At 47.3% G+C, this 23,622-nt stretch overlaps 10 protein-coding genes across 10 annotated transcripts; 4 read left to right on the top strand and 6 right to left on the bottom strand.

Annotated features, from left to right (window-relative positions):
* Window positions 1-38: 38 nt before the first annotated feature.
* On the bottom strand, window positions 39-3,030 carry AGABI2DRAFT_118042 (hypothetical protein; the record flags this gene model as incomplete). The annotated part of the gene is made up of 7 exons (XM_006461053.1): window positions 39-139; window positions 199-466; window positions 519-638; window positions 696-1,164; window positions 1,522-1,729; window positions 1,779-2,917; window positions 2,969-3,030. 7 exons carry the CDS (start codon window positions 3,028-3,030, stop codon window positions 39-41), a joined length of 2,367 nt encoding a protein of 788 aa, XP_006461116.1.
* A 151-nt stretch (window positions 3,031-3,181) lies between these two features.
* On the bottom strand, window positions 3,182-4,410 carry AGABI2DRAFT_192652 (hypothetical protein). The gene is made up of 5 exons (XM_006461052.1): window positions 4,122-4,410; window positions 3,938-4,064; window positions 3,596-3,875; window positions 3,454-3,540; window positions 3,182-3,402 (listed from the first exon to the last, which is right to left on the bottom strand). Exons 1-5 carry the CDS (start codon window positions 4,389-4,391, stop codon window positions 3,291-3,293), a joined length of 876 nt encoding a protein of 291 aa, XP_006461115.1. The 5' UTR covers window positions 4,392-4,410; the 3' UTR covers window positions 3,182-3,290.
* Window positions 4,411-4,465: 55 nt separating this feature from the next.
* On the bottom strand, window positions 4,466-6,940 carry AGABI2DRAFT_68812 (hypothetical protein; the record flags this gene model as incomplete). Its single annotated transcript, XM_006461051.1, has 10 exons — window positions 4,466-4,847; window positions 4,898-4,974; window positions 5,025-5,026; window positions 5,092-5,149; window positions 5,199-5,516; window positions 5,574-5,950; window positions 6,002-6,015; window positions 6,071-6,140; window positions 6,195-6,654; window positions 6,713-6,940. 10 exons carry the CDS (start codon window positions 6,938-6,940, stop codon window positions 4,466-4,468), a joined length of 1,986 nt encoding a protein of 661 aa, XP_006461114.1.
* Window positions 6,941-7,998: 1,058 nt separating this feature from the next.
* AGABI2DRAFT_204626 (hypothetical protein) lies at window positions 7,999-10,148 on the top strand (the record flags this gene model as incomplete). The annotated part of the gene is made up of 7 exons (XM_006461050.1): window positions 7,999-8,095; window positions 8,146-8,156; window positions 8,208-8,313; window positions 8,363-8,414; window positions 8,467-8,517; window positions 8,569-8,759; window positions 8,808-10,148. 7 exons carry the CDS (start codon window positions 7,999-8,001, stop codon window positions 9,923-9,925), a joined length of 1,626 nt encoding a protein of 541 aa, XP_006461113.1. The 3' UTR covers window positions 9,926-10,148.
* A 1,190-nt stretch (window positions 10,149-11,338) lies between these two features.
* AGABI2DRAFT_185402 (hypothetical protein) lies at window positions 11,339-13,499 on the bottom strand (the record flags this gene model as incomplete). Its single annotated transcript, XM_006461049.1, has 8 exons — window positions 11,339-11,641; window positions 11,704-12,355; window positions 12,417-12,480; window positions 12,547-12,917; window positions 12,979-13,085; window positions 13,136-13,187; window positions 13,247-13,307; window positions 13,357-13,499. 8 exons carry the CDS (start codon window positions 13,497-13,499, stop codon window positions 11,376-11,378), a joined length of 1,716 nt encoding a protein of 571 aa, XP_006461112.1. The 3' UTR covers window positions 11,339-11,375.
* Window positions 13,500-13,550: 51 nt separating this feature from the next.
* AGABI2DRAFT_192648 (hypothetical protein) lies at window positions 13,551-15,310 on the bottom strand. Its single transcript, XM_006461048.1, has 6 exons — window positions 15,058-15,310; window positions 14,780-15,002; window positions 14,660-14,731; window positions 14,556-14,609; window positions 13,817-14,500; window positions 13,551-13,767 (listed from the first exon to the last, which is right to left on the bottom strand). The coding sequence occupies exons 1-6, from the start codon at window positions 15,276-15,278 to the stop codon at window positions 13,612-13,614; spliced, it is 1,410 nt and encodes a 469-aa protein (XP_006461111.1). The 5' UTR covers window positions 15,279-15,310; the 3' UTR covers window positions 13,551-13,611.
* A 539-nt stretch (window positions 15,311-15,849) lies between these two features.
* On the top strand, window positions 15,850-16,343 carry AGABI2DRAFT_55815 (hypothetical protein; the record flags this gene model as incomplete). The annotated part of the gene is made up of 3 exons (XM_006461047.1): window positions 15,850-15,966; window positions 16,049-16,110; window positions 16,169-16,343. Coding segments are annotated over 3 exons (354 nt in total), but the record flags the coding sequence as incomplete, so codon positions are not given.
* A 143-nt stretch (window positions 16,344-16,486) lies between these two features.
* On the top strand, window positions 16,487-16,768 carry AGABI2DRAFT_192647 (hypothetical protein). The gene has a single exon (XM_006461046.1). The coding sequence runs from the start codon at window positions 16,518-16,520 to the stop codon at window positions 16,674-16,676; it is 159 nt and encodes a 52-aa protein (XP_006461109.1). The 5' UTR covers window positions 16,487-16,517; the 3' UTR covers window positions 16,677-16,768.
* Window positions 16,769-17,962: 1,194 nt separating this feature from the next.
* AGABI2DRAFT_69979 (hypothetical protein) lies at window positions 17,963-23,006 on the top strand (the record flags this gene model as incomplete). Its single annotated transcript, XM_006461045.1, has 25 exons — window positions 17,963-18,518; window positions 18,566-18,589; window positions 18,644-18,740; window positions 18,799-18,894; window positions 18,943-19,026; window positions 19,085-19,148; window positions 19,197-19,298; window positions 19,414-19,526; window positions 19,580-19,762; window positions 19,821-19,932; window positions 19,982-20,052; window positions 20,102-20,156; window positions 20,205-20,272; window positions 20,515-20,518; window positions 20,834-20,882; window positions 20,944-21,084; window positions 21,134-21,390; window positions 21,445-21,508; window positions 21,560-21,606; window positions 21,660-21,938; window positions 21,992-22,219; window positions 22,272-22,519; window positions 22,574-22,610; window positions 22,665-22,801; window positions 22,853-23,006. The coding sequence occupies 25 exons, from the start codon at window positions 17,963-17,965 to the stop codon at window positions 23,004-23,006; spliced, it is 3,270 nt and encodes a 1,089-aa protein (XP_006461108.1).
* A 139-nt stretch (window positions 23,007-23,145) lies between these two features.
* Window positions 23,146-23,425, bottom strand: AGABI2DRAFT_70431 (hypothetical protein; the record flags this gene model as incomplete). The annotated part of the gene is made up of 2 exons (XM_006461044.1): window positions 23,146-23,217; window positions 23,267-23,425. Coding segments are annotated over 2 exons (231 nt in total), but the record flags the coding sequence as incomplete, so codon positions are not given.
* Between the last annotated feature and the right edge of the window lie 197 nt (window positions 23,426-23,622).

Below are 23,622 nucleotides of genomic sequence, written 5' to 3'. Positions count from 1 at the left end.
GGTGTGACAGATTTGTGACAAAGGTAAAGACTCGTTAATTAGGGTCTTCTTACTCCTCGAGCAGGCGCTCCTCCTCCACGACTCGATCCCGTCGTCGTCTTGCTGGCGGACGTCCCGCTCGTCGGTGGTCTTATCATGCCTAGAACATTCACAGACATAGTCAGGCCTTTGACTCACAAATGGGCTATATGGACGTACTCTGCCTGGAACTGCCCGCCGCGCCCCGTGTTACCCTGCCCGTCCCACGCGTAGAAGTAGTCCTTCGCACCCCTCTCGAGCCTCCTCGCGCCGCAAGCCGATCGCGCTTCTCCTGTTCGAGTCGTTCTCGTTCTTCTCTCTCTTTCTTTTCGCGTTCCTCGCGTTCACGCCGCTCCATTTCTCTCTGCAAGGCCAATTTCCGTTCTTCCTCTTCTCGCCGGGCGCGTTCAATGGCTTCAGCACGTTCCCGTTCAAGATCCTCCTCGTCCTGGGTGCCAAACGCTCAATTGATCAAGAATGAGATATAGCTCAACACTAACTGCTTCAGCCCCTTGCCAATCTTCATCAAATATCAGTCGCGAAACGTCTTCAGATCTGTACAATATCTCAATATATTTATTGAGTAATGCATCAGTTTGAGCCAGTTGAATCGCTATCCTCTGTTAGAAAATATATCGTGTCAATCAACAGCAAGTGATTTTGGAAAAACTGCGTACATCATTGATACTTCCCGTCGCTTCCATTGCCTGATTAAAGGCAGAAAAGGATGCGTTGAGCTTTTTGAGAATAAATACATCGTTCTGCAATTTCTCCTCCCTTGCCTTCCCCGTCTGCTTCTCTGTGTGTTCTAGACTTGTTTCCTCATACCCTTCACCTTCGTCTTCAACTTCACCTAGCGTGCTCGTCTGTTGAGGTGGAGTCACAGGTTCCGGCTGTGCAAGTAAACTGAAGGGTTTGCTCATGATGTCATCTCTATCTCTCAGCGATAAATCTGACAGAGATAGTTCGCCTTGTTCATGTCTGGTGTGCGATGATGTGGACTCCGACGCCATCAGGGACGACTCGGATAGCAGCCGTGACCCATCTGGACTGAAGGTCATATCAGACACATCAGGATCCCACATTGCCAGTAGTGAGTTTCTTGGAGAGTGGAGGACCGGGCTGAAAGTAAGAGGGAAGGGATGACTAGCATGGAGATCAGATATTTCTATTCATAGACTGAGTAGCAGTGCAATATCATTCACGCGTCACCTCGCCGTCACAGAAAGGATACAGAGGATTTATTCAACACTAGGCTTAATTTAAAACGGATAGATCCACGACACCAGAAAGTAAAATAAGTGGAAATAATAATAACCTATACATCTACGCGGTGATGAGCACGAACTATACAGTAGAAATCGCATAATTGAGAAGAAAACAAGGAAATCAAAAACTCGTGTTTGCAGATAAATTTTTCGAGACGATAGGCGAAGGTCGACGAAATGTGAAAGGGCTAAGCGGGTTGAGTCATTGGGCGACTTTTAACAGAGGAAAACGAACCTCGCCAGTTTCTTCAAGCCTGTGATCAGTGGTGACCTGGGATCCTGGACAGTATCATACGGCTGAAAGGGAGCGAGATTCGGTTGATTCAACCCTGCTTCATCTAAAACAGAGACAGCAACTCCGACATCATAGCCTGTTCCGTTGCATTGTTGACAAAGTCCGTTTCGTTTCAGAGGACCATTTCTAAAGGACCCCGAGTTATCACCTAGGGATCTTCTTTAGTCAACGCAATCTGGCGCACAGAAGAAACATACGGCTGCGGTGGAACAAAACAGAACCATTAGGTGCACCTGGACTAAGCAAGCTTTTTGCTCCTGAGGTGGGTGATGGCGCGCTTCTTTGTGAATGTGAGCCTGGGGATGAAACTTCCTTCCTTCCATTCTGCCTCTCTGACCGAGCGTTGCTATTATGGCCGTTTGGCCTAGAAGGGCGCTTTGAGCTACTGTCAGGCAACAACTCATCCTCAACCCTGGGGGAAGGACGGAGGCGCTTCAAGACTTCGTCAACAACAAGCTGAACGAATGGATCCACGTCGCCTTGAAATTTAGGAACTTCTCCATTACAACGGGAATTCTTTGACAATCCTCCTGATGCTGCATTCAACTTGCTTTCAGTTGTCTGATCTATTCCGCAATTCCTGCTTCCCCGAACCTCCCGCCGACGGAAAGAAGGTGTGGGTGACTTCACCGGCTCGGAAGAATCATAACCAGTATGTTCCACAGCTTCCCTGTCATGTCGAGGTGTGGAGAAAGGTACAGGGCTACAGGGCCCGAATGACCTGGATGAAATGACTGGGGAAGCTATAGGACCTAAGGCAGGCGAAATAGATGATATAGATGATTCAATTTCATCGTCTGGGTATGACGCTAACCAAGGCGGTGATTCCACCCTGGTACGAAATGGCGTGTTGGGTACATCGACATTTGAGGACGCTTCTATTCCATTCGAGGCAGTGTGCTGTTGTACATAAACCTTTTTTAGGGAGTCAAATGCGGACGCAGTAGGATTTGGTTCAGAATGAGTTTTTGAAAGAGTTATCACGCGATTTAGACTGGTGGTCGTTCTCCCAGCTGCAGAGACAGTATTCGGGTCCCTCAAGTTGAAGCGTCCAGGAGAAGCACCATTCCGCGCTTGCGTATCAGAACGAGACCTAGTCAGTTTGGAGGCAGGTGTAGGCGACGAGTGGTGGGCATTGGAAACCGAACTACTTGGCGACTTCCGTGTTGAAGTGGTCTGAGACCCAGGCGAGGCGGTTGAGCCGGGCGGAAACGACAGGGCTCGAACCTGTCCTTTAAGGCTAGCATTCTCAAACAGCCTCCACGCCTCTTCCTCAGTCTCCACCTTTTGGTAAATAGAACTCGGGTGATTCTTCACCAGAGGCGCGACTTCTACCCTGAAGCAATGTCAAAAAGAATACAGACACAGGACTTGAATTAGAACACACCAATAGTCGAAATATACACCAGGATCGACTCCAACGATAATGACATAGTATTTCTTCACCATTGGGAGCTTACACTCGGACGATAACGGTCAAGGAGAGACGTGGGAGCAAAGAACAGACCAGCGCCTTCGCGTTGATATGTTTCCTCCTTTTCGGGCAGTAGCTTCGACATAACGTCATAGCACTCCCTAGATCGTTCTTCGACGCATTTTCTCGAAGAATCAAGTCATTATTATTCATTAACTACAAAACTACCCTATAAGCTAGTCCAATAAACCATTTCTCCGTCGCAGCACTACTGACCCTTCATCCTTGCAGACACTCATACAGCAACATAGCCCCCTCTGGATGATCGCCGTGGATGCACTGACGAACAAAGATGGGAGATAACGTCCTTGAGCATATAGGGCACTTCCTGCCAGAAATCTCGGTGTCTAACAAGAGGTCATGTCAGTAGGGCGAGTGACTGAAGGGAATGGACCCACGGAATAAGGTCTTTGCCTCTAGCACCATATGTCGAATAGTTATAGTAAGCTCCCAGACCAAAATAAGCCACGAATGCCAAGAGTATTCTGCGCAAAATTATGAGGACAGAAAGTCATCGCGAAATGGAATGGAATCGCGTACACTAAGAAGAACCATCCCAGCCCACTGCCTACATTCTCTTCCTTAGGATCATCCTTGTCATCATGGTCTTTCGGAGGCTCTGGACTTTGTTCGGATGGACAACCACCGGGCGCCCGCCATTCTAAAGCGAGCAACGAGTCGTCGTAGGAGAGAAAAATGGGATCAGACTTTGAATTCGGGTCACAATGTACCGTGACGTTCAGAAACTGTTTTGTTGGAGTAGACTCAGAGGGTGACGAGTACTCGGGGCCGGCAAACAAGATAGAGATGAATTTGGGATCTGAATACCCAAGTTTTTCTTTTGAGCGGGAATAGAAAGAACTTTCAATTCAGATCACTGACCAGACAGTCCAGCGGTTACGGAGCGTGTAGAGGAAGCCATTGCAAGGGTGATGACTGAAATTATACGATCGGATTCTTGAGATTTCTGATTCACACTAGTCAAACAAGCACGGGCTCCTTTAGGACACTAGGTGCAATGAAGATGAGCAAAGAGGAGATACCAGACTCATTGTCTACCACCCACTTGGTCGCCTTCCGCAACGTCCTCCTGGGGTTTGAGGTCTGAGCAGAGATTGAACCGCAGGGAATCCACCATCTTCGTTGGCGGTGTGTTCCTTGTCCGGTTTAACGTATGCTCGCCAGAGAGCCCTGTCAAATCAAAGTTTGCGCCCTCAGTGGCGACATGACAATCGAATGCAGCCTGTTCCTCTGCCAAGGTCCAGCCTGGCAGCAGCAGGAGATAAACGATGGCTGTTAGAAGGGACGAGCACGGGAGCGAGCCCCAGCGGACCATTAGCAAGGAAGAGTTGACGTTGAGCGTCGAGACTCGAGAACAGAGCAAAGCTAGTTATGATTCATATCACGTGACTACACATGCCTCGTCAGGACGTGCTCGCCTCCGCTCAACTCGACATTGATTCCTGTCTGTACTATTCCGTCCACCGTCACCGGCCCCTCCCCAGGCAGCCTCACCGTCCCCGATGTTCCAAGTGGGGTTGAGACCGCCACACTCAGCATACTGTCGCTCACTTCCCACTTCACTCCAAACCATCCGAGCCCCGTTTCTAGGCCTCCCTCAGCAGATTGAAGCCCACTCAGGACAGGACTTATGCTCCATGTTTTTCCTTGAGGAGACGTTATTCCAATTCCGAGGATATGGAACGTCATAGCCGGAGTCGGACCTGTTGCCCAGCCGTGGCTATGGCTCGTGTATGAATGATCAAAGTCGTAGCCTGCTGCTGCGCGATATCTGAATGGCCACTAAGCCAGAGCAAGTGTCATTTGACTCTCTGAACTCACCCCAATGAACCGTTGGCGGTGAATCCCTCAAGCAGGGTGGACTGCACCGACAAGTTGGTGTACAACATGTACCCCCACTATTTCAATTGCTACAGCAAAATCCGATAGAAGTCAAAAGTTCGCCTACCTCTACAGGAAGTGGATTGTCACGGTGAGTATTTTTGTTTTTAATAATTGTACACATTAGGATTTACCTTGGTGTAGTAAATCAAGAGCCCTTTCACCTTCACCTGCAATAAAATGCGCTTGTACCTGAAGAGGAACCGCGTTAATTTTCACCAACTAGGGAGTCAATCCTCACCTCGAAACCCCCAACGAACGGGATAATCGTATCATTGAGCTCGGGACTCAGTGGACCGATATCTGTCCAGAATTGAGTCAAGCCTTTGCTAATTGCCTTTACCTGCTCTTGGTTTTGTGTAACGTTAAACAGGACTGCCATAGCATTTCCATCTTGTGGAAGGAGATCCGACGAGTCGTTGTCACGAAACATCTCAGCCGTGCTGTCCCAAAGCAGATCATTAATATCTCTTTTCAATGTCGTTGCATTTGCCGCATATGCTTTCGACAAACGGGCATCTCCTATTTGGCGGGCTAACTCCGAACCTGTTACGAGAGACTGCCTCGAGTTGTCAGACACAGATGGGAAACAGAACTTAGTGAAGACGGTGCATACCCTATAAAGCAAAACGTTTGCCGCAATATTATGTCCTTGTCCTCCGTCTCTCCCCCAGTCATTGGAAAACGCTTGTGGGACATCCATCAATCCAGTTTCATCAACTTGACTTTCCAGGAATGCAAGCGCCTTCGTAAAATTACTCCAGACGTCATGGACGAAGTCAATGTCTCCGGTGTACAACCAGACATTATGTGTTCCAATCAAGGACCAAGCAATATATGTGTCACTACCTTTTGCATTGATAGGTGGACCAGAATATTGTAATGACCCTGTTGCCGGATCCTGTGTAGAAAACATGACGAGAAGCGCGTTCTTGCTTGGAAGGATGTCATTCAGAGCCACAAGCTCCGTGTGGCTGGATATGCCCATATCACCTGGAGAACCATGTTAAAGATCTGATTTGGCGTAGGTCTGATTTGACGAACCAGGCCATATATTTCTGTTCGATAAGACCATCAGTATCCAAAGACATACGAACACTCGAAAATTCTTACCGATCACGCTTTGCACCATCCACCAGAATTGGTCCTTCAACTGGTCCACCGCTTGCGTTGTTGTCCCACCCTTTGCAAAAAAGTTTCAGCAATGGTATCTATAATCTTTCAAACCGATAACTACCCTTCGGGCTTGGACAAGGCTGCTGCCGAGCTTGGTTCGCATCGATGGTGTTGGTCTGGACTGTATATGCTCCAGCGTACCACAATTTGGTTAGAAAATCCGGATCATGGAAATTGGGATCTTTAGTGAAGAAGTACCCAGTATACGCTCGCAAGTCGTCCCAATGTGGCATGAATGTATTTTCGACGCCTACTCCAGCGATGCCAATCTGGCCATCGGAGTGGCTTACGATGGTCATGAAACGGAACCCGCCACGCTGTTGGCTTATAGTCTGCATAAATTTCCCTGTGCTAAGGGGCACCGGGAGAGATTGGACACCATCGCCGTCCATTGTAAAGACGGAATGACACGAATCATCTGAGTTGAGAGGACTGATGAATTCAGCCGATTCTGTAAAGGAAAGAGAAAGGCGAGCGTCCCCGGTTGAATGGACGACGTCAAAGAAAACACGGCCGCCAACCTAATTCAATTTCCGTTAGGCATCCAAGCTTCTTTTTTTTTTTTTGTACTACACTTACCTCTAGGCCGAAATCCAAGGTAACGAAACTGCTGTTTCCATTGAAATTTGCTGTTCCTGAACTGATCAGAGCATCTGCATTCTGTACATTGCCCTGAATAGAATGGATTTGAGTTGGACGGCTGATCCTATTCTCAGGTGCGAAGTTGAATTGATCCCATGGTCCATGAGGAGCTAAACCAAATGCGTCGGCCGCAATGAGTACAACTGCTATGAAAGACGTGAGCATGATTTTTCCTTAGTGAGGCCCACCATATGTTTAGTGGGGCATAAACCTTATATAGTGTGTATCTCATACCCTGTGAACCCACGCTTACACTTCCAAAACCTCACATGAGCCAAAACAACTTCATATTCACATCAAAACCCATGGAAGAGACGTAGATTCCCAGCACGCCACAAGAACCCTTACAAAGGCTATTATTGCTCTTGCGATATCAACAGTCCAGTCTTGAGGGGGTCTTGAAGTTTGAATTCAATTCTTGGTGTGGTGATTTACAAGTGCAAGGTAAGTTTTAGAGCGTTATTGCTTTCTGGAGACCACTAGGGATAGGTGAAAGCAGCGTCACATTCTTCCGCGGGTACTGTTTGCCACATTAGTAATACATATGGTTAAATGAGTTCGAAGAAGTATCCAACATTAGTTTGGCGCTGGGTTGTTCAATCGTTCATCAGTCAAACTACTTCGAAGCTATTCAAATTCTGCAGTGTCGTGAGATTATAAATCGATTTGAACTTCTCGACTTCTGGTGAAGTATAACATCCATTTCACAGAAGTCGCTGAATGATACGTTTCCGGTAAAGGTAATAAGATCCCAGGTAGTCCTGAGTCGAAGCGGAGCCGGCAAGTAGAAATGAATTACTGTTGGGCGACAGAAGAGCAATCAATGGAAGGGTTCCATCGGTGAGAAACATATGCCTCGAACGAAGATGCAAGTTTAGCTATACTCCATGGTAGTATCATTGCAGGATCTGGTTCCGAGAAATTGGTATAAATGACAGTCTCAAGCAGTGGAGATAGACGGAACTCTTGTACATGACAGAAGAGATGACGCCTTTGAGAACTAGAACCACATGGTTCTTGACCTATAGAGAGAATGCTGTTGAAATTGTGCTGGAGTTGCCGAGACCAGGAGACACGCCACCGTTCGTATTAAGTAGCAGGAGAGGGAAGAGGGCCCGGGAGGACGATTGAAGAAGCAAAGAGGGAGCGCGCTTATTTTTTGTGCACGTGCTACAGACCGCGTACGCGTCAGAAGAGAGAAGGCTCTCCATCAACGCCTCCTCATGTCTGGACTAGAACCACTCGTTCCACTGATTTACCATGAAAAACAGCAGTCGGGCTCAATGCTTTGCGCCCAACATGCTTTGAATTCTCTCCTCCGTATGTCAGAGGATTCCACACTGCTAGATCAAAGCTAACGCCATCTACAGAAGGCCCATATGTAGGCACAATCTCCATGGTTCACGTATTTTCACCTCATCCTCTTCTCAAGTTTACCCCAACCGACTTGTCAGAGATCGCCCTGAAACTAGATGTATTGGAGGAACAGTACAACACCGAGGATGAACATGGTGTTAGCAAGAATATGGACGACACTGGTCCGCAACGTGCTATATACTGCCTCTCAAACTGATCGTACCTGTCTAGGTTTTTTCTCCGTACAAGTGATGGAGGAGGCACTCAAGGTCTGGGGCCTTAAGTAGGAGCCCTATCCATTTGCCAGATACTATATCTCATCACCACCATATCAGTCTCTTAAGATGGCGTAACAGTGCCATGCAATCTCATCAAGATCATCCAGAGTGTGTAATTTTCACCACTTTAGACCTTTAAGTACTTAGAGGTGATCGTAGAACCCAGTTAGCTTTTATCCTCAATCTGGAACAACACTGGTTCTCTTTACGTCGTTTTGGACCTATTTCGGGAAATGTTGATAGAGATGCCAGCCTGAGTCACTGGTTCAACCTCAATTCATCTCTACCAGCGCCTGAGTGGGTCAGCAAGGTATATCTCGGCATGGTACTCCAGCAGGCAGAGGCTGAAGGTCTGTCTACCTTTCCGAACGCTGTCTTGATACTGACAGTATCCATAGGATATTCTGTCTTCGTAATCACGCAAAGTGATCCGTCAAATATGCAGACTCTTGCACGAGGTGAAGCGGATGACATTGCAGCAACACTCCCCGAACCGCAAACTGCGACTCGGTTTACCTCGTCTCGTACCACGACTCATGACGCAGAATCATCCACTTCCGTACATCAGGATTTTCATATTCCAGCGAGCACAAGTCAAGCCCAGCCCGCGTTGGACCATGATGATGTAGATGGTATAGATGATGAAGATTATGAACTTCAGGCAGTACTTCAGGCTTCACTGGCTAGTCAAGAGGGATACACTTCACCCTTGCACAGCCTCGACGTTTCGGAGCCTTCTATGTCCTCCCCCCCTCCTTTGACTGCTGCTACAACTTCTACCAGAGCCAACATGAGGTCATTGCGGGGATCAAGCGAAACTGATCATGTCGATTTAGATCCTGTAGCAACCAGTATGGAGCGTAATCGAAGGCTCCTACAACAGATGCGAGAAGAGCAAGAATATGCCCAAAGGGAGTTGTGGTCGAGCAACAATCTCACAACTGAAGAACGAGCAGCACTGGAGGCTCGGCAGCTGAAACAAAGAGAGCGCGAAGAGGAAGAGGAAGAGGAGTTTCGGAAGGCGCTTGCTGAGAGTGTGGCCATGGCACAAAAGCGGGACGGACAACAAGAACATCGGAATTCAACTGATCCCCCGAACTCCCAAGAACATACCATGCCATCGACGTCCCCCGGCCATTTCGGTCAGGATTTTCGTAACTACGATGATGAAGACGCAGAGTTTCAAGCAGCGCTAAAAGCGTCCTTGGAAAATGTTCCTTTGGGAGGGCAACATTCAGTGGTGTTCCCTTCGGCGCCGAGGCCTCCAGAGACTCGGGCTGCTCCATATGCAAGCGCCAACTTGGGAAGGCAGGTGGAAAGCAGAAAAACAGAGGAGGACCCCCATAATGATATGAATGTTGATGGTGATGGCGACGTGTGGATGTCAGAATCAGAAGTGTCTGCTGATGACGATAATACCTCAAAAAAAGAGATCAAACCTGCACTTGAAGAACACAACGCACCCCCAAGTCTGGACGAAATCAGGAAGGCACGACTCGCTCGGTTTGGTTCGTAGATCCTGAGCTTTCCGGCCACGGAAAGATATCATCAGCCAGCTACTCGATAATGCAGTAATCAGTGGATACAATGCAAGCATAGAGGCAGGATAAAACACTATTTCCGTGGCATTCCATGTGCGCGAGGGCTATCCATCTTAGAAACATATGGACTTTTGTTTTTCGATTGTTTGAAAGGACATGTTGCTTCCGTGTACTCTACTCAATCCTACTTTCCCATTGATTGTTTAGTGTTCCGTTTTACTGGTCAGGTTACCATGTTAGTGCTTGTTTCTTTCCTATCAAAGTTATCCCTCGGGCCTACTAGCCTCAATGACCCATAAACTTACGTCCAGTCAAACCGGTTTGTACTCCTGAACGTCGAATATTGATCCCTCATTACCACGTACTACCATCCACACAGCCATGCTCGACCATAGCGACCAACAATTAGTTTATGATAGATAATACTCGTACGTTGAATCATTTTTACACTTCATGCCCGAGGATAGAGTTATTTTTGATTCCAGAGGCGACGACCGAATCAATGCTGGTGGGATCTGTCAAGTTCAGGTGGAAACAATTCTCGGCCGGAACGAAGTACCTGACACTTGCCTACGCTTCAATGACGTTCTTTCTTTTTTTCAAGGAGCCTTGTCTAATCATGACATAGATTGAATAACGATGAGTTTGTGCCTCAAGCTCATTCACTAAATGTGCCCAATCTACGATATGTACTGATATCCCTTAGTATGCTCGGCGTAAAAATAGCCTACTACGAGAAGTGATCGAGATCTCCTTGATCTCGAGATTCCCAGTGAATCTTGATCAAATACTTAAGTTATATCGCGTAGTTTGTGTACATCATACCAATAACAAAAGCTTGGTTATGTGGCAGAGGTGGCGCCAATGTTCGATATTACTCTTTGTCCGACTACCCGGCCAACCAGAAAAGTTGGCGAGATGACTTCCGCGGTAAGACATACTAGTATATTCCTGGGAGAAAGAAGATAGAGTTCTCCGATGAGAGCAAAGTTTGAGGTCAGTTGGCACTGGCTCTTGGTCTTCACATACTGGGTCGTCTGCTACACAATCTTTTGATTCGTTTTATTCTCATGCCTTCACCACGGGAAGAAAGGGGGGGGGACCTTGGAGGCAATCAATTAATCGTTGACAGCAAGGGTGAAACGAAACTTGTGACGTTGAACAAGTGAAAATATCTTCGATAGAGGGATAGGATAGCTAAGTCTACATAGTAATCGTGGTATGTCATATACAGTCACAAGATTGATAAGAGGGTAACAAAAGTGCAGGGTATGAAAAACGAGAATGTAGAAATGTCCCAATATGTCCATAATCTTATCATAAAGCCAGGGAATGGAAGGTGAGTTAAAGAATGCACTGGAAGGAATGTCAATTGCCAAGACAAATCAAAGAGCCTGTCTGCCGTGGCGTTAATCTCATATCCTCCTATCGACTTTGTTCTTGCACTGATTCCTCCTGCACTGGGGCGCCTTGTTCTCTCTGCTGGCGTCGATTACGTCTGCCAGATGCGAAATGCAGGTACCGCGAGAATCGACTACTTCCAGGTGAGGAGGCGGACCGCTGTGGGCTCAGAGATTGATGGTATGAGCGCCTGTCTTCGTCCGGTGAATCTGGTTCAAAACCATCAATACCAAGTTCTTGGCTTTCTCTGTCGTCTTCATATGACATCATGTCAGCAAGCGCCATGAAATCTGTCATAAGATTGCATCAGTAGATGGCAAAGAGAACGATGTGTTACAACTGATTAACACACCTTGACGACATATAGGGCAAGAACTGGACAACTGGAGCAACCATTGGTCGACACATTCTGGATGAAATCGGTGATTGCCTTCACAGGGCAATACTCGTATGTCGTCGCCTTTCTCAAAATCGACGATACAGATAGGACACGTCTCGCGCCCCATCGCCTCGGGGCTCAAGTCATGTCGTACGGGCATCATACCCGGTTTGTCAGACAATTGAGGCTTTGAAGAAGTCGGTTTCGGGGTAGAAGATCCTTCTCCACGGTCCTCTTCTCGAGAAGGTAAAATCTGTGGAGAACAAGGGCCTGGCGTCGAAGACCGCGAGAGCCTAGTCTTCTCATCGTCTATTTCAATGGCTTGACTGGCCGTACATCCCGCAGTTGCATTTACTTCATCGAGTTTAAATGTGCTCTCCCTCTTAGCGTCTGTAATGTCCAGAAGCTCCCACTGGCTGATGTCCTGAGCCTCCATATCCTTAATAGAATTTGCCGTATCCATGGCGGAATCAACTGGTCTGTCACGGCTCCCTCCAAACTTGACAATAGGAAACGTGTCAAGTATGGCACGAGTGAGACCCCTGGCGCGACCCTGTGGTGGACCATCTAAACCGATTCTGGCCCGGGGTCCGTAACGTTCAGGATGACGTAGTGCACGAACGGCCTGATCATTAAGGAGAATGAAGTTAATGATGATAGGTTGCATGGAGAAAAACAGAACGTACTCCTGAAACGATCACAATGCAAAAAAGGGCGGAGACACACCCGGTGATCGCATAGAGAACTATCCTGATAGGGATCAAAAAGCCATAGTTCATCAGTTGGCTGAGGTTTGCATCGACGACTGAAACTCACATTGCAAGCGCAGTATTTTTGGAACCAGTGCCACTCCCAGTCGAGTCCCCACTATTCGAACCAGTGACGACAGGATCGTTCGTATCTCCGGTAGCATTGTATGCTCGCAATTCCGCGTACAGAAACCCAGGTCGCGTGGCATGACCGGCCTGAATGGAGTCTCTAACAGCCTCCGCCGTGTTATTGAGGCGCTGTGAATCATATTTGGTGATGCTGCTGTTCGCCGGTGCCAGCTGACCGAACTGATAATCAATGAGGCGGGCGCTGGTTTTGCTTTGGGTCGAAAAAATATCGAAGACCTGATCGAAAGTTGCCGGGTTCGCATATTCTGGATTAATTACACAAGCGAGCGAACGCAGAGAATACAACAACTAAATGGGTGACGACATGTCGTGAGTAAAAGATATGTCGGCTAAGCTGAGATAAACATACAGCTGCGACTGCACCCTTGTCGCGTGCCAGGGTGAAGATATCGACATCCATTGATGCATCGGTGGCGTTGGCATCGCAAGAGACCATTGCAATCCAGGGTGCAGACGCTAAATCTCCTGATCAACATTGGCACTACGAGGGTTTTCGGAAAGCGCACTCGGTGGGATCGTTTCATTGACGGACTCTTCGGAAAAATGAATCAAAATGCCCTTTGAAAGGACGGGGAAATGAGGGAAGCGAGACAAAGGAAATGGGAGCCGCGGTGTACCTTACTGATACCACTAGTACCATTGCCAGCGAGTTGATAAGAGATGTTTTCAACGTAATTACTGCAACACTGTGAGAAGTCTCTGCTGGAGAAAGGGGGTGGGCACGGACCCGTTTGAATACCACTGGAGGCGAAGTTTGGATATGTCGGTGATGTTGAGTCCACCAGCAATGGCGTCCTGGGTAGAATTTGTGGGAGAGGCTGGGATATAGGCGGCGGCGAGTGCGGCAAGGAGGAGGAGAAGGAGTACCATGGCTGAGAGGAGACTTGGAGCTGCAATTTGGGCTGCAGACCAGCCAGACCACACGTGCACACGGCAGTAATATTATCTGGGCTAACATCATATAGTATCGAAACACTTGCTATTACACAAATCTTCCTCCGGCCTCCCCGACCGCCCCTCCTGCTTCCCGGTCGTACACCAGTCTGCCCCGTACATACGTCTGTTCGACTATCCCATGCAGCTTCTGGCCTACATACGGCGTCACTTTATTCTTGAAATGTAGACTTTCGCTTGTTACCTTGTCCTGCAATCAGTATCAACGCCAAAAACAGACCTCGTTGACCCACCTCGAAAATTGCCTCGCTATCCCAGATGACCACATCTCCGTCGTAGCCAACCTTCAATTGGCCTTTGCAGTCCCCCACTCCTGCGTGCACGGCCGTGCGTCGACTGGTCCACTCCACAACTTTTCCGAGGGATGCCCCCCGCTTTTGACCTTCCGTCCATAGCAGGCTCAGGCCAAGTCCGAGCGTGCTGATCCCGCCCCATGCTCTCATGACATCACCTTCCTCAATCAACTTCAGTTCGCGGATACACGGGCTATGATCAGAAACTACGAAGTCGATCGTTCCATCCTGCAACGCTTCCCATAACTGGTCTCTGTTCAACTCATCCCGCACAGGAGGACAGCACTTGAATTCAGGTCGCCCGTCAGGAATATTGTCTGAGGCAAGGCAGAGATAATGGAAGCAAGTCTCCACTGTTAAATCAAGTCCCGCTGCTCTTGCTCTCCGGATCTCTGCGAGTGCGTGAGCCGCAGACAAATGGACAATGTGGCATCGCAGCCCGGGATGTTTTTCTTGGGTTTCCGTAATAAGTTTGATCGCATTCACCTCGAGTTGCTGTGGCCTGGATTCGAGGAAAGTTATATATTTCGATGGATCGCCGGAATGTTCGTGGTGTTGATTTTCTGAAACACCTGCTTCTTGATCTGTCATTTCTGCATGAAACATTAGGACCGTCGGTCGACCCTGGTTTCTTCATTGAGCATGACGTCGCACAGGTTATTATATCTAAAATAGTCACTTGAAGCGCTTGCATAGCCATTTCAACATCTCGTTTGCCCACGCAAGGAAATTCCTGTTCATCAATCGTATGAGCGGAAGCTATATATAAAATGACTGCCGCACATCAACGCCACTTTCGATGAGAAAGCACTTGAATCCTTTCACGCCGTTATTAACTAGGGATGCGAGACTATCCTATAGCGCGCATCAGAATATACATGACGCCCGATGGTGTTGTGTTACCTGGTTTCCGGGTACAACACCTCCCCAGAAGCCGACATCGACATGGCACTGACCACGCGCTGCATCCTGTTTGACTTTGAAATTGTCTATCGTCGTTGTCGGTGGGATTGAATTAAGAGGCATGTCGATGACGGTGGTTACACCGCCTGATGCCGCCGCACGGGTTCCCGATTGAAAGCCTTCCCAGTCAGTTCGTCCGGGTTCATTAAGATGCACATGTGCGCTGAGCAATGAGAATATAAGGGAAGAATTCTTGGCTTGGTAGATAATAGGCTCACTCAACTAGTCCGGGTAATACTATTTTATCTCCTGCGTCAATGTAAGTAGCAATATTGCTGTCTGGGGTTATGTGTGAAGCAAGGTCATTTTTGGAGAGTCGAGCTAGCAAGATGTTGACGATCTTCCCAGACGATATGTCGATGATGATTGTTGCTGGCTGAGGGACATCTGTATCAGGAAGGAGAACCTGTCTGCCTGAGAACGCAAGGAAAGAAGACATCACTTATGAGCTCTTATGAGGGAGAGAGTCAGGAGAGGCCCCCAGGTCGGTGAAGTGACGATAGCTGACTAAGTGATCCGGGACAATTCACCGGCTCGGGAGCGGAGACCCTCGGTCCGTCACTCTTCTCATCAGTTCAGTTCATCCATCTCCGATGCACCATTCCGTTGGTTTTGTGCTGATGCATCAATCAATGGCATTCTACTGTTTAGCATCTGAATCAAGGTCGACGGCTCAAACTCGTATATAACAGTATATAACAACCATCATGAGGTTATTGGCCCCTCCCCTCTCTCAAGCACGTATGTTTCCGTCCGCTGCATCCCTAATGGATCCTTCGACCGCCCACCACGAACCTGTCAGTGGAAGAAGCGTTATTCCTCGCAGACTACCCCCTGTGCCTAGGGTCCCTTCGCTACGGAGAGCCTCTTCCGCCTCCACAATCTCTTCATCTCCTGAAACTTCTGTGTTGTCTTTATCACTGTCTTCTTCCGGCTCTTCCTCACCTGCTACATCCCTGGGGTCATTGTCTCCTCACAAATCCCCCGCGAGTTCTCTTGCTGCACTTGAGCGACCTTCACGGCCTTTGCCTCGGATTCCTTATCGCAGTCCTGCAGCACAGCTCATTGTCTGCAGGAGTTGCCTCAATTGTATTACCACGAGCGATAGCCTTTTGGCGCCTTCCGCTGTGAGTATTTCCTCCGTTCATTGTATCAGCCATGCTTGTGGTGGCGCTTACGAGTTTTATATAATGACCTCGTTCGGTATAGGTTCCTCCCGGCTCCCGCGCTTTTCGTGGATTTTTCGGGAAAGCTTCATTATTCACCGAGGTGTAAGTTCGGTCCTTGCGATCTTCGAACAACTCAATTTAACCTATCGTAATATGGCAGGTATAGCGTGAACTCGTCACCCGCGCGAGTGCAGCTCATGGCGACAGGAGCGCATACGATGCAAGAGATTATGTGCGCGAAATGTTCGGCCTACCTCGGTTGGAAGATCGTGAAGGCGCATGAGAGAATGGAGAAATGGAAGGAAGGCAAGTGGTTGATGGAGCTCGAGAACCTATGGTTGGCAAGCAGCTCGGACATTTTCGACTATGGCTTCGAAGAAGCAGTGGAGTACGATCACGAACGACAAGGTCAGAGAAAAATGCCGCGAGAATTATCCCGGAAGCCGCGCATAAGTAGAGTTCCAACACTTCAAGCGGCACCGGAGGAATACCCGAAAGATGCCACCACAATGGTGAGAAATGCAAGGGAGAAGGGACTCGGTATAGAGTTCGCCGGATCGGTGAACCGACACCTCCAATCTGGAGACCGCTGTTACAGTCAAAGTGCGCAGAACTTCGCGAAGAATAGCGGAAGCGCCATTCATCTACCAATGACCGTTGCATTCTAGAGACGGCAACGGGGATTTCCTTACTCATTGGCGTGTTCAATCCGACACACTTTTCGATTTCTGTTTTGTACTCGCCCTTTTTTGTATTTTTTTTATGGGCTTCAGATCCCAGTTCTATTTCTACTTGTTCTAGTATTCTCCTTCGATTTGAAACCGCATACGGGCTCTCATATTAATAATACCTGTCTTTGTAAAATATATGTATAACACTATAACTTAAGGCTTTACTGTTTACCTGTGATTTACACTCCCTGAACCTACACATATCGTGTGCTTTACCAGTCATACATATATTGAGTTTATCATTGAAAATGTTATGTATTTAGAAGCCATCGGGCAATTCCCTCACTTATTGCATCCCTCCACAACCATATTGTGCTGCGGCTGAGCCTGACCTCGACAGTGTTTAATAAATGTTCAGTTTGAGCTTAACCTCCAGGCACATATATGTATGTATGCTGTGTCGGTCACTCGCTGAGACGTCGTCGCCAAGAGTCCTGTTTATGCATCTCAGTAGTATCCATCTGTCAAATGAAGGGATATGTGGGAGCTGAGCGCTGATCAAACGCTGATAGTGATACTGGAAAAATCAGATATATTTGTGTCTTCAATCGTATTGAAGGTGCTGAGTAAGAGGGCTCTCAACAGTCTCTCAACATACACAACAGGAACACTAGTCGCCGTGCGCGAGCATGTAGAGATTCTGAATCTGACGATTCAATTATAGTGCCTTTTCAAAAATATCTTTGGATATGCATATCACATTGATGGGACATAGGAGTATAAATCCAATATTGGTTCAGAGCAGTATGACTTACAAGCACCAAAGAAGGCGCTGTCGTGCCGGCAACCAGTTACAGGGAACTCTATATGAATGACTCGACGGGTCAACGTTGGTTATTGAGCCTAAACCAAAGTGCAATGTCGGTGATGTGTGATACGAGCTAGGGAGTGTGACCTATTATGATACAGACACCTTGAGGTAGGCGTCTCGTAGGCAGCAGGAAACTGAAGTATTCGCGGACTTTTGATGGATTTAAGAGTGAACTAGGATAACTTCGAAAGTATTGCTTCGTGAATTGGACGAGTATCGGAGGCTATTCGGAGCACGAGCACGAGCCAGTGAGAGTGGGTCTCGCGTGCGAGAGTCACGTGGCCACTGCAGGGGTGGTGAGCTTGATTAGCAGGGTCGTTCCCTTGGCTCTACTTTCAGCCCTCCTCTTTCTTCACATCTCCCTTTTTACTTTTCGAAAGCCCATGCCTTTTGTTCTTTCGCGCTTACTCTAATGTCCGCACCACTGCCCGAATCAGAAGTTCAATCCATTTTCGTGATTACCGGGAAAGATGCATTGGACTCGCTACGTTCCCCAGAAAGTAGTGACTTTGGCGACCGGTTACCAGGACGCGAGTCCATTGCGACCACGGTATCAGAATTGGATGATATTTCCTTAGACGATGAAACTCCGTCATCCTCAGCTCTCCCCTCAGATCCCCTAAAACCGAAGGAGACATCCGCGTCGTTACCGGAGATTTTGCCATCGCAAGGGTCTGAGTCATTATCTCGGGGAGTAAAAAGCGAGGCAAGAGAGGAGAAAAGTGTTAATGACGAGGGTGGCGGAACTTATGGAACGGACTCCGATTATTTGCAACATGGCAAATCTCATCAAAAGTCTGCTTCTCTCACAACCATTCGATCAGGACGTACTATATCCATCGTTGATGACAAGAGGCGCTCCGTAAGGCTCAGCGTGGATGGGCAACAAGCGTTACAAGAAGAGTTTTCGCGGCTACAAAAAGAAAAACAACTGTTGCAAGAGCAGGGTGCCGAGTCGATTGATTGGGGTGGGTTCCTGGAGTTAGAATTGTCGCATCGGCTGACAGCTGCCTAGACTTCTGGGGAGCCGTTATTTCTGGTATATATGATATTCACGCTGCACCCCCATTCTAGGATGACTAATTTCTTCCAGATTACCCAGGCTTCGCGGCAGAACGACCCGAGGAACTCGCGGAAGCGATCGCGAAGGGAGTTCCTGCAACTCTCCGGGGTATGATGTGGCAGCATATGTCAATCATTTGATTTTCTACTGCAAATGCCGAGTGTCCTAACGAATTGGTTGTACAGGGCTGCATCGAAAGACCTTGAGTTGGAAAGTACATATATAAGGCTATTGAAGGAGACGAGCTCTCACGAGAAATCCATAACAAGGGATCTTGGGAGGTGCGGAGCTTTCGATTGTAGTCGTGAAGATTATTGAATCTGTTGAAGGACGTTTCCACATCATGCTTTCTTCACTGACGGGCATGGCATCGGGCAGGAGAACCTTTTTAATGTTCTGAAAGCATATTCCTTGTGAGTATTGTCTCTGAGGGTGCTATCGATTTCTCTTCCCAGGTTAACTACGTTGTAGGTACGATCCGCAAGTGGGATATTGTCAAGGGCTTCCTTTCCTTGTAGCTGTACTGCTTCTAAACGTGAGGAAGGGTTTGACATATTGAAGACTTGTTTCTGATACATATTAGATGCCAGACGAAGAAGCCTTTTCTTTGCTCGTACGTTTAATGCAGATGTACGATTTGAGGGGACACTATATGCCAGAAATGCCCAAGTTGCAGATGCGCCTGGTGGGTTTCATTATTCAATGTAATCTATTGTATCATTGACCCGTTTCCAGTTCCAGGTAATCATTATCTTTCAAAAGGTGTCCTCGTTTCTCTCAATTACTTTTGTGCTGAACAGTTTGATCGTCTTATCGAGGAATTACTTCCTGTTCTTCATTTTCATTTCCTTCGCCAGGGAATCAAGTCCAGCATGTTTTGTTCACAGTGGTTCTTAACAATGTTCAGCTATCGGTGAGGATGGTTTATCTGATTGATTCATATTTCATAATTAACACTCCCATTAGTTTCCCGCTGGAGATCGTCTTCCGGATATACGATCACTGCTTGGCGAATGGAATAGAAGCTATTTTTGGCTTCAGTATTGCTTTGCTTAAGAAGAACGAGGAGCAATTGTTGGGGCTGAAATTTGATGAGATACTCAATTTTCTGAACAATAGATTACTGGATCGTTATATGGTAATTGTTCAGTTCCTTTCTCATACCGCCATGGACTCATCAAGATTAGCTTCTAAGAGACGATGGCAGTGCCATTGAACCTCCGATATACGACGTAGATGGATTTGTTAATGACGCCGTCACACTGAAAATCACGGCCTTCATGCTGGACTGCTACCGGCATGAATACGAGGATATGATTGTGAGTGATAGTATATGAGGGTAGAGCATTCTTCTAATGGAGCTCAAAGCGGGAGGCTAATAAGCATGCCGTTCAAATGGATGAACTCCGGAACAGCAATCGCGGTCTGGTGCACCAATGGTGAGGGTCCACCGATTGCTTTGACAAGGGAAGCTCATTTCATTCGAAGCAAAACTTTAGAGGATAGCCTTGCACAATTGAACACGGAGCATGTTGAAATTTTGGTGAGTTGTAATGATTATTGAGCCTATGACAAAGTGTGACGTCGGCAGAATGAACTGGTCAAGCAGCGGTTGCGAAATGAAGAACTAGAAAGCGAATTAGTACGGTATAAGTTGCTGTAAATTGTTCACATTGTCTTCACAAGACTTCTTTCTCACAAATTTTCCAGATATGCAGAAGCAATGCACCAGAACGAGGATGCACAATCGTCACAGCGCTTGTCATTTGCAAACATGTTGAGTAAGAGGGGCAGCAAGTAATCAAGCTTCAAGCTTCAAATGCAATAGTACTTCCCTGTATACCTTATTATCATATCCCCTTGCATTTTGTTTGCTATGCTATGCTATAATTATTATTGAGCATTGTGTGACTATTGGAACTCCGGACTGCCAGGACAAACGCTTATTGATCCGTTGCCGAGTATACCATACCATACCTTCCTTTGACCATGATCCTCCACCGAACCTATTCGCTGGGCTGGCAACGGTTTCAGCGGAGTTCCCAGTCGACCCTTCTTGGTACTCCACGCCAGCCGCGATGGGTCAGGACGCTTCTGGATTCTCACCACATTCCCCGAGCTCAACGTGGACAAAAGCTCAATGCTGTTAAACCATGGATGTACCCAACAGCTGTACTTCTTGTCGGTGGAACTGGATTTATCGCCTACCATCAATATCAGCCGTTTCGACATATATGCTTGGCGGTGCTCAGATGTTCAAGAGTGGCCGGTGTGTTTATTTGGGACCGCGGTAGAAGTTGTGCTATTTAATTGCTAATGGTCCCTCTTAGGTGCGGCGGTCCTTGGGGCGATCGACTACAAGCTCACATTCGCTCGGCATTACAGCACAGGAAGCCAACAGGCCGAAGCTGTATCCAAATGTCATACTCGAAGTGCTGAGAGGGTATTGAAAGCACTATTGGCCAACGGAGGTACGAGTCAATCACATGAAGAAATTTCTTCACAATAGACCGTGAATAGGAATCTTCATTAAGCTGGGACAACATATGGCGTCTCTAATCGTGCTTCCAAAAGAATGGAGAAGTACTATGCGGCCACTGCAAGATCGCTGTGAACCGACCCCATATGAGGATTTAGAATACCTTTTCAAGAGTGACATGGGAGTCTCAATTGAAGATCTGTTCGAAAATTTCGATCCGAAACCTATAGGCGTTGCCAGTTTAGCACAGGTACATGTAGGAAAGCACAAGCCGAGTGGAAGACAGGTTGCGGTCAAGGTGAGGATGATGTCTAGTGCACTAGCTCTAAAATTCTCATTCGCCACTTGGTAGCTACAACATCCTCACCTAGCGGAATTCTGCGATATTGACATGGAGATGGTCGGTGTAACATTGGGTGAGTCGAATGAAATCAAGCTTTCATGTGATGCTAGTTAAAATGAATCAGGTTGGATCAAGTTTTGGTTCCCGGAATTCGAGTTCACATGGCTTGCTGTACGGACTCGTCGTTCTGGCATAGAGTTTTCGCAAACTAACTTGCTGTGCAGGATGAAATGGAACAGAACTTGCCCAAGGAAATGGATTTCGTCCATGAAGCCACGAATGCTATTCATGCTGCCAAGAATTTTGAGAAACTGTCTACTTCTTTGTACATCCCGAAAGTGATATCCTCAACGAAACGAGTGCTTATCATGGAATACATTCAAGGCGGCCGTGTCGACGACCTTCAGTATCTTGCTCAGAACAACATTGATCGTAATAAGGTAGCCCTGGAGTTGTCACGAATTTTTGGCCAAATGGTGTTCATCCATGGTTGGTTTCATGCGGTAAGTTTCTTTCAATAAATTTCAGAACTTAATCTACATGTATTACATCTCAGGACCCCCATGCTGGAAATCTCTTAATCAGACCCGCTCCGTCAAACTCTGGGTCTCCCTATAATTTTGAGATTGCTTTGTTGGACCATGGACTATATTTCGACCTAGACGATGAACTGAGAGTAAACTATGGGAGGTTCTGGCTCTCCCTGACAGAAAGTTCGTCCCCTTCTGTCCTAGCTGAACGTCGGAAATATGCCGAATTAGTCGGGAACATTGGGCCCAGTCTTGTATGTTCCTGAGTCGTTTCCCTTCCTTGGTTGGACTTATTCTTGTTGCCAGTATCCCGTATTCGAGGCTGCCATTACTGGGCGCACGGCTATGGAAGGATCATGGGATGAAGATCATGCACATATAGAAGTCAACCGAGCATCGGGTCTGATAGATATGAACCGCCAGACGGAAGAAGAGATGAAAGCGATTCGAGATGCGGTTGTTACTCAGGATGGGCTAATCCTTTCGGTGCTTGATGTTTTACGACGGGTGCCCCGACGAGTGTTGATGGTATTGAAAGTCAATGATCTGACACGGTATGTTTATATCTTCGTGACGGGATCGTGTTGAATGCTTCATGAGTTTTTCAGGAGCTTGGATAGTGCTCTCGCTACCACGCACTCCCCCGTGAGAGGCTCCGCTCTATGTGCAATTTTTGGATGTTGACTGCTTTTTACCCAGATTCGCATCTTCTTGATCACAGCAAAGTATTGTGCATACGCCATCTGGCAGGACGAGCGGAAGCAAGTTATTGATAGTGTCCGCACCAGGGGATTATTGTCTCCCAATATGCTTCAGAACTATTTCATGGCTTGGTGGTTCGTAAATTCCCAAAGAGTTTTGAATTGTTGCTTAGCTTTATCTTGCAGGAAATACGAGTCATCGCATGTCAAATTCCTTCTCATAGAATGCATCCTTGATATTCGGGCATTCACTGTGAAGGTTGATGCGTGGTTCAAAGGCTTTCGTAGAAGAGGTTTGGCTGGGGCACACGAGGCTGCCTCAGGATTGTTGGTGACATAGAATGATAGGAAGTTTACTGTTTCAAAGACTTAGTTAGATCTAACTCAACGTAATTCGACTTTTATTACCGATAGGCGCATAATTAGACCGGTAGTAGATATTATATACACACGACACAGGCGAGCAAGTGGGAGGGCTTTCATTTTTTTCCTTTGGAGAGATCCGAGAAAAGTTCATCAATAGTATCCGAGTTCTCCTTGAGCACTTGCCACTGTTACTAGTTCAGGAGCGAAAAGACGAGAGAAGTAGAATTTACTGACCTGTTCCAGCGTCAAGGAGATGCCTTTTTTTCCTGGCTTCTCTTCTGAGCCAGTGCCATAGAATTCCCGGATATCTAATAGCGGAATATCTTTGAAAGATCGAACAGTTGCTCTTTTTTTCTTGCCAAGATCGATATATTTGTCGCCCTCCACACTCTTATGGACTGAGGCACTGGAGGTTGCCTTCTATATAGAAATTGCTGACCGCGCCGTTGCGTACAAAAATCTGCTGACCGACCTTATTCTTTGACTTATCTTGAACTGATGAACCTACACCAGTGTCGGCCTCTGCTTTCTTCTACCTCTGGGCATTGGCGGACATATTAAAGTAGGCAGCACACATTACTAACTCACAG

Source organism: Agaricus bisporus (genome assembly GCF_000300575.1).
Source record: "Agaricus bisporus var. bisporus H97 unplaced genomic scaffold AGABI2scaffold_5, whole genome shotgun sequence".
Classification (NCBI taxonomy): Eukaryota; Fungi; Basidiomycota; class Agaricomycetes; order Agaricales; family Agaricaceae; genus Agaricus; species Agaricus bisporus.
Note: the sequence above shows the minus strand (reverse complement) of the source record. Positions and strands in the feature narration are given on the sequence as shown.